The sequence below is a fragment of the Octopus sinensis genome, linkage group LG5 (assembly GCF_006345805.1).
Source record: "Octopus sinensis linkage group LG5, ASM634580v1, whole genome shotgun sequence".
Taxonomy (NCBI): Eukaryota; Metazoa; Mollusca; class Cephalopoda; order Octopoda; family Octopodidae; genus Octopus; species Octopus sinensis.
The window spans coordinates 16,929,159-16,938,617 of record NC_043001.1 but is presented as its reverse complement, the minus strand read 5'-3'; the positions used below and the strand labels follow the sequence as shown (position 1 = coordinate 16,938,617).

The 9,459-nt window shown below is 39.0% G+C and overlaps 1 protein-coding gene across 1 annotated transcript; it reads left to right on the top strand.

Annotated features, from left to right (window-relative positions):
* The first annotated feature begins 8,409 nt into the window (after nucleotides 1-8,409).
* LOC115211718 lies at nucleotides 8,410-9,042 on the top strand. Its single transcript, XM_029780374.1, has one exon. It carries the CDS (start codon nucleotides 8,410-8,412, stop codon nucleotides 9,040-9,042), a length of 633 nt encoding a protein of 210 aa, XP_029636234.1.
* The last annotated feature ends 417 nt before the right edge of the window (nucleotides 9,043-9,459 follow it).

Genomic DNA, 9,459 nt, shown 5'->3' with positions numbered 1-9,459 from the left:
TCAAATAATCTATTTATAATATTTTAACATAAAATGCCTTTCTCAAAGATTTTTGTTTGACGAAACCAAATCTGCCTCAGTCACACGAAAGAACTGTAGTGCGATCTCAAATGTTAAAATTTCAGATTGCAATCTATCTAAAAAAAAAAAAAAAAATCATGAAATAAAAAGAAAACACGCTTTTTTTCTCAAAATCTCCTTAATGTGGGCGATTTCATAGACTTCCATTCGAAAACCAGGTCTATCGCTTGAACATGATACGGGGTCTACAATATCATTGTTGCAACTATAAAATACCATTTGAATTCTCACATTCCCTGGTGCAGTTCTGTTCAGTTCCTTCATTCTATCTTCCTCTCTTTGTCTTGCCACGATGAAAAAACATTCAGTTGTATTAATATCTCTTTCTACCCACCACTCACCCCCTCTCATTCTTCCTTGATACGTGTGTGTGTATATGTTTGTATATATATTTATTCATCGTAGCAATAGTAGTAAATACAATTTTCTCCTTATTTTTTTTGTCCGTTTCTTATATAACGTCTTCTCGCTAGCTTAAACGAACATTCGTAATATGAATTAGGTTGGGGTGTGAAAGTGCCGTTAATATATTAAATGAATGAATAAGAAAACCTTTTTTTTAGTTCATAATATTCCATTTATCTCACCTTATCTATATTTAAGTATCATGCGTATGTTTATCAGCTATTTCAGGGTCGAAGTTGCCATCGGTTTGCTTGTGTACAGTAAAATCGGCATTATATATTTCTTTACTGACCACAAGGGACTAAACATAGAGGGGACAAACAAGGACAGACAAACGTATTAAGTCGATTACATCGACCCCAGTGCGTAAATGGTACTTTATTTAATCGACCCCGAAATGATGAAAGGCAAAGTCGACCTCGGCGGAACTTGAACTCAGAACGTAACGGCAGACGAAATATGGCTACGCATTTCGCCCGGCGTGCTCACGTTTCTGCCAGCTCACATAGAATCGGCATTATAGCTGAACTGAAACACACACACACACACACACACACACACACACACACACACACACACACACACACACACACACACACACACACACACACACATACATATATATATATATACATACCGTCATTATTATTATTATTATTATTATTATTATTATTATTATTATTATTATCCTCATCTCCCTTTCATTCAACCTTTTTTTCTCCGGTCATCTTGCTATGTTCGACCAATGAACTCTGCACTTTTCTCTCTCTCTGAAAACGAGGTACTTTCTACTCTTCTCCTCGGAAGCCATCTACTCGCAATACCAGAGGGCGCACACTCTCCTACCCTGATGTAATCTCCAGGGATACAGGCATCCAGCAACAGGACCTCCAAAATGCCATGATGGACCGTGAAGTCTGGCGTAGCATGGTAAATTCCATTGTCTTCGCCTTTTGTTTTCTGTAAATATGAACCATATATATATATTCGAAACGCGGTGTAGATGAAACAGGGACAACTGATGAAGGGGAATATTCTTTATGTTGTATGTCTCGTTTCTCTGTTATTTTTCGTTGTTCGAAAAAAAGTTCGTTTTCCATGTTTTTGTTTTTATGTTTTCGTTTCTCATTGTATTCAACATTTTTTAATATCCTGTACTCGTATATGCATCTATATATATATATATATATAATATATATATATATATATATATATATATATATATATATATATGTAGGTTTGTACATATATGTATGTAGATATGCATATATTTATATATTATTCATATTATATATATATGTAGGTTTGTACATATATGTATGTATATATGCATATACTTATATATTATTCATATTATATATATATATATATGTAGGTTTGTACATATATGTATGTATATATGCATATATTTATATATTATTCATATTATATATATATATATATATATATATAGATATATATATATATATATATATATATATGTAGGTTTGTACATATATGTATGTATATATGCATATATTTATATATTATTCATATTATATATATATGTAGGTTTGTACATATATGTATGTATATATGCATATACTTATATATTATTCATATTATATATATATGTAGGTTTGTACATATATGTATGTATATATGCATATATTTATATATTATTCATATTATATATATATATATATATATATATATCTTTTACATGTTTCAGTCATTAGAGTGCAGCCATGCTGGGGCGCCGCCATGGACAATTTTTAGTCGAATGAATCGACCCCAGTACTTTTTAAATCCTGGTACTTATTTTATCGATCCCTCTTGCGGGGATGTAAACACACTACCACCGGTTGTCAACGGTTGGTGGGGGCAAACACACACACACATACATACATACATACATACATACATACATACATACATACATACATACATGTATGATTGTCTAGTTGAACATTGCTCAGGGTGTTATAAAATGATATCGTCGCCATCAGTTGCCAAGAGAGTTAACAATGCTAGACTCAAAAGCCTCTTGAGGCCCCAGTCTATTTAGAGTTTCAAAAATAGCTACTGATAACTTTTTGAGCCTATTGACCCTTGCATAGATAATGTCTTTTGTCATGTCACGGCGTCCAGCCACCCGCACACTAAACATGGGGTGAGACCCTAGAGTGGTATATCATTACCCAGAAATATATATACACACACACGCACGCGCACGCACACACACATACACACCCACGTATATACATACATAAATACACACGTGTGTATATATATGTATAAATATATAAAATAAATGCGCCCTTTTAAACCGTAGCCAGGCTCATGGGCCCGGTTTCCCGGTTTCTATGGCGTATGTGTTCCCAGCTGGATGGGACGCCAGTCCATCGCAGCGTTACTCATTTTTGCCAGCTGAGTGGACTGGAGCAAAGTGAAATGAAGTGTTTTGCTCAAGAATACAACGCGTCCGCCCGTCCAGGAATGGAAGCCACAATCTTACGATCATGATGCTGACATCCTAACCACTAGCCACGCGCCTCCATATATATATATATATATATATATATATATATATATATATATATATATATATATATATATATTTCCTCTGTCTTCCTTCTCTGGATCTTTCCTTCTCCTATGTTTCCGACGAAGAGCTTCCGCTCGAAACGTTAAACCCTCCTTCTTTCCTTCTTTCCTGAGCGTCCAATAATACTATATTTGTTCCACGTCCTCGCGTTGTTGTGTTTTTTTTGTGCTTTCTCGTTTGGATTAACTTTAACAACTATATATATATATATATGTGTATGTATGCACACACCTAATTTGATTTCAGTGCAAAAAAAAATTCCAACAAATACTCTTCTATCGTTAAAATGAGCATAATGTGTCAAATTAAGAGCATACTCACACGCGAAAACACTCTCGTACACAGACAATACACACACACACACACACACACACACACACACACACACACACACACACACACACACACACACACATACACACACACACACACACACACTTACACACGAGTGCGCGTGCACACACACAGAGCATTTTATAATATAATATTCTTGTGCGTATTGTTAGATGTAGGACTCTACTGTTAAGTTTGAACTCTGCGTATATATATATATATAATTATATATAATATATATATATATGTGTGTGTGTGTGTGTGTGTTTTGTGTGTGTGTGTGTGTAGGGTCATATACATACAGCACAACCGTAATATCCACCCATATCTCTCAGCATTAAAGATGTTTTGCAACGTTTAACAATAAAGTTCTCTCGCACAAGAAAGTAGGAGAAAATAAATATTATAGGCTTAGTATTGTATTACTAGTGTAAAATGTTGACTGATTACAGCACCAAACTGGTGTAGACGTCCCGTCCACTAAAAGCTGCTGGGTGTAACCAACATATTTCACACATAGGCACAAAATCACACATTTCTACGGCGGAGAAGGGGCGGCGACGAGCAATACTATTAAATTCCTATACAGGCACAAGGTTTGACATGTGATTGGGAATGTATAAAATGTACTTTTTCCAAATACTTGAAAGGCCCTATGACTGATTTAATGACCGCGGAAGGAGGAAAGTTGAACATTCGGATTTTGTGGGATTCGAACCCTAAGAATGTAAAGGGAAGGAACTGAATTGCGAATGTCATCATTTTTTTTTGTTTTCGTTTTTTTTTTTGTCTCTGTCATTCTGTCGAGTCTGTTATTAATTAGACGACCCGGTCCTTCTGGCAACTTTATGAGGAATATTGGAGAAAAAATTCAGTGACGACTTTTCTTCGTTCATGTGAAAATATCTGATGTTGAGGGAAGTACAGACTGAAAACATTAAGGTGGTGATGATGATGATGATGATGATGATGATGATGATGATGATGATGGTGGTGGTGGTGGTGGTTGTGGTGGTGATGATGATGATGATGATGATGATGATGATGACGGCGACGATGATGATGGCGATGATGATGTTGATGATGATGGTGATGATGATAACGATGATGATGTTGACGATGACGATGTGAGAGCGCGCGTAAATGTGTGAGTGTGTGTGTTTGATGTATAAATATATATATAAATATGCGTTGTGTAAAGAGGCACTTTAAGATTATACACATATGCATGCATACATACATGGATTTATTCTTTGTAAGCCTAGTACCTATCTATCGGTCTCTTTTGCCGAACCGCTAAGTTACGGGGAAGTAAACACACCAGCATCGGTTGTCAAGCGATGTTTGGGGTATAAACACAGACACACAAACACAGACACACACACACACACACACACACACACACACACACACACACACACACACACACATACATACATATATACGACGGGCTTCTTTCAGTTTCCGTCTACCAAATCCACTCACAAGGCTTTAATCGACCCGAGGCTATAGTAGAAGACACTTGCCCAAGATGCCACGCAGTGGATCTGAACCCGGAACAATGTGGTTGGTAAACAAGCTACTTACCACACAGTCATATATACATACATACATATATAAATTATCATATGAATATGCATGTATGTCTCTCTGTGTGTATATATATAGGTGTGTGTATATGTGTGTCTATGTATGTATGTATATATATATATGTATGTATGTATGTATAAATGTGTGTGTGTGTGTACGTGTATGTTCGTGCGTATGCGTATGTGTGTGTTCGCGCGCGCTAGTGTGTGTGTGTGTATGAGTGTGTTTGTGTGCGTGTACAGGAGTGTCTGTTGATGCGTATGTACTTAATTTAATGTGTTGTGATCTTTACAAGTGCAAGCGTTAGGTTTTGAATGCAATTGATAATATATAATACCTATCTTCTCTCTCTCTCTCCTCTCTCTCTTCTGTATATATTTATATATATATATATATATATATATATATATATATATATAATATATATATATATGTTTGTGTGTGTTGTGTGTGTGTCTGTCTGTCTGTCTGTGGTTGTGTTTTGTGTGTCCGTGTTTGTCTCCCCACCATCGCTTGAAACCGATACTGGTGTGTTTACGTCCCCGTAACTAGCGGTTCGGCAAAAGAGAACGATAGAATATATATATATATATATATATATATATATATATATATACTATATATATTACATATATATACATCTACATATATATATATATACATTTACGTATATATACATTTATATTTATACCTACACACACATGCGCGCACACACGCACACACATATACACAGATCAAGCTTGGATAGGTATAGTACTGCAGACTTATACTGACCTTGTAAATGAATCACTTTCAACAAACATTTTCATTGAAGCATTGATGAGCGAATAAACAGGGGTTTATTTTTTTTATATTTCAACAAAATACATATACATAAATACGTTTTTCTCATTCCATACGAGAAAATAAAGCCATTAAGTTAATGAACAACGTTTCCGGGGTCGGTGAAATAAATATCTTGGCCATTGACACCTCGTAGCAATGACAGTATGGAAACTAGTAACCCGTCATTTAATAATTCTTCCAACTGCAGCACATAATATAATATTTCATATTATATTACGTCGTCGACGTAAGTCGATTTGGTCGTAAGTCGGCCTATAGGTCTACATAGCTTTGTTTTATATTTTTACATTCTTAAGGTAATTCTCAGGTAAACGTCACGCACAGCATCCTGTATGATACTACAACAGAGTCATTTTTTCGGAGTCTCAGGGAGTAGTCTAATAAACAAACACGAGGTTGCCTCGATGTTTCCGCGGCAGAATAGTCATCCAACTCTTGGGATAATTACAGGGGCGATCGAAAGCCAAACCTAGTGTAAGCGTTTGTTAACTGATATCATCCGTAGACGGGTTAATTTCTAAGAAATTAAACTCATTAGATTTCAACTGGACTATTTGTTATTGTTGCCGGGAGCTGGCGCGCCAATCATCGTAAAGTCGATTGGTCGTAAGTCTGATAGGTCGTAAGTCGGGTATGTCGTAAGTCGACAACGACCTGTATATTATTTATTACGTTTTATGATACCGCCGTTTTGTCTACATGATCCTTCAGCAATTTTAGATTGCTTTCTAATTTTGGCAGAGTGTGTCACTTTGACACCAAACGAATCTCATTACATTCCAACCCACACCTCTTACTTAACGAGTGGGGGTGGGGGGAGAAAAATAACAGAACAAAAATATCCAACAATGACGCATGTAAACAATAATATGATCCAGATAAAAGAAACTTTCGACAAAGGAAAAGAATAAATAAATAGCTCCGTTTTGACTTGCCAGTAATTTTGTTTTTGTTGCTGTTGTTGTTGTTGTCGTGGTTGATGTTGCTGATCAGGTTTACTCTTTTACTTGTTTCAGTCATTTGACTGTGGCCATGCTGGAGCACTGCCTTTAGTCGATCAAATCGACCCCAGGACTTATTCTTTGTAAGCCCAGTACGTATTCTATCGGTCTTTTTTGCCGAACCGCTAAGTGACGGCGACGTAAACACACCAGCATCGGTTGTCAAGCGATGCTAGGGGGACAAACACAGACACACAAACACACACACACACACCACACACACACACATACATATATACACATATATACGACAGGCTTCTTTCAGTTTCCGTCTACCAAATCCACTCACAAGGTATTGGTCGGCCCGGGGCTATAGCAGAAGACACTTGCCCAAGATGCCACGCAGTGGGACTGAACCCGCAACGATGTGGTTGGTTAGCAAGCTACTTACCACACAGCCACTCCTGCGCCTATTTTGATGGTTTTATTTTTATGATATTAGCCAAAAAGAAGGGAAAATGTTTAAGACTTGCTCACGTTTCTCAGCTTGAAGGCACTGATAAAGTCGGAATAGGAAGCACTCCGTCGGTTGCGACGATGAGGGTTCCGGTTGATCCGAATCAACGGAACAGCCTGCTCGTGAAATTAACGTGTAAGTGGCTGAGCACTCCACAGACACGTGCACCCGTAACGTAGTTCTCGGGGATATTCAGCGTGACACAGAGAGTGACAAGGCTGGCCCTTTGAAAATACAGGTACAACAGAAACAGGAAGTAAGAGTGAGAGAAAGTTGTGGTGAAAGAGTACAGCAGGGATCACCACCATCCCCTGCCGGAGCCTCGTGGAGCTTTTTAGGTGTTTTCGCTCAATAAACACTCACAACGCCCGGTCTGGGAATCGAAATCGCGATCCTATGACCGCGAGTCCGCTGCCCTAACCACTGGGCCATTGCGCCTCCACAATAAAGTCGGAAAGTGATGATTGGGCGCAGCTGTTTGGCCGCTGATGATTCGGCGCGGATGACTAGGCATTCAGCTTTTATTGTGGTAAGGATAGATGGATAAAGATTAAGAAGTTGGTGTTTGGAGATGAAAGTTTTACTACTAATCAATCGGATGGTCTTGTTTTAGATGCAGCGTATAACATTTATAAGTATGGTGCCAGATGTGGGATGAATATAGTGGAGAACTGCGCCAGATGTGGGATGAATATAGTGGAGAACTGCGCCAGATGTGGGATGAATATAGTGGAGAATTGCGCCAGATGTGGGATGAATATAGGGGAGAACTGCGCCTGATGTGGAATGAATATAGTGGAGAACTGCGCCAGATGTGGATGAATATAGTGGAGAACTGCGCCAGATGTGGGATGAATTATAGTGGAGAACTGCGCCAGATGTGGGATGAATATAGTGGAGAACTGCGCCAGATGTGGAATGAATATAGTGGAGGAGAACTGCGCCAGAGGGGGGAATATAGGGGAGAACTGCGCCAGATGTGGAATGAATATAGGGGAGAACTGCGCCAGATGTGGAATGAATATAGTGGAGAACTGCGCCAGATGTGGGATGAATATAGTGGAGAATTGCGCCAGATGTAGGATGAATATAGGGGAGAACTGCGCCAGATGTGGGATGAATATAGTGGAGAACTGCGCCAGATGTGGGATGAATATAGTGGAGAACTGCGCCAGATGTGGGATGAATATAGTGGAGAACTGCGCCAGATGTGGGATGAATATAGTGGAGAACTGCGCCAGATGTGGGATGAATATAGTGGAGAACTGCGCCAGATGTGGAATGAATATAGTGGAGAACTGCACCAGATGTGGGATGAATATAGGGGAGAACTGCGCCAGATGTGGAATGAATATAGTGGAGAACTGCGCCAGATGTGGGATGAATATAGTGGAGAATTGCGCCAGATGTGGGATGAATATAGGGGAGAACTGCGCCTGATGTGGAATGAATATAGTGGAGAACTGCGCCAGATGTGGGATGAATATAGTGGAGAACTGCGCCAGATGTGGGATGAATATAGTGGAGAACTGCGCCAGATGTGGGATGAATATAGTGGAGAACTGCGCCAAATGTGGAATGAATATAGTGGAGAACTGCGCCAGATGTGGGATGAATATAGGGGAGAACTGCGCCAGATGTGGAATGAATATAGGGGAGAACTGCGCCAGATGTGGAATGAATATAGTGGAGAACTGCGCCAGATGTGGGATGAATATAGTGGAGAATTGCGCCAGATGTAGGATGAATATAGGGGAGAACTGCGCCAGATGTGGGATGAATATAGTGGAGAACTGCGCCAGATGTGGGATGAATATAGTGGAGAACTGCGCCAGATGTGGGATGAATATAGTGGAGAACTGCGCCAGATGTGGGATGAAATAGTGGAGAACTGCGCCAGATGTGGGATGAATATAGTGGAGAACTGCGCCAGATGTGGAATGAATATAGTGGAGAACTGCACCAGATGTGGATGAATATAGGGGAGAACTGCGCCAGATGTGGAATGAATATAGTGGAGAACTGCGCCAGATGTGGGATGAATATGTGGAGAACTGCGCCAGATGTGGGATAAATATAGTGGAGAACTGCGCCAGATGTGGGATGAATATAGGGGAGAACTGCGCAGATGTGGAATGAATATAGTGGAGAACTGCGCC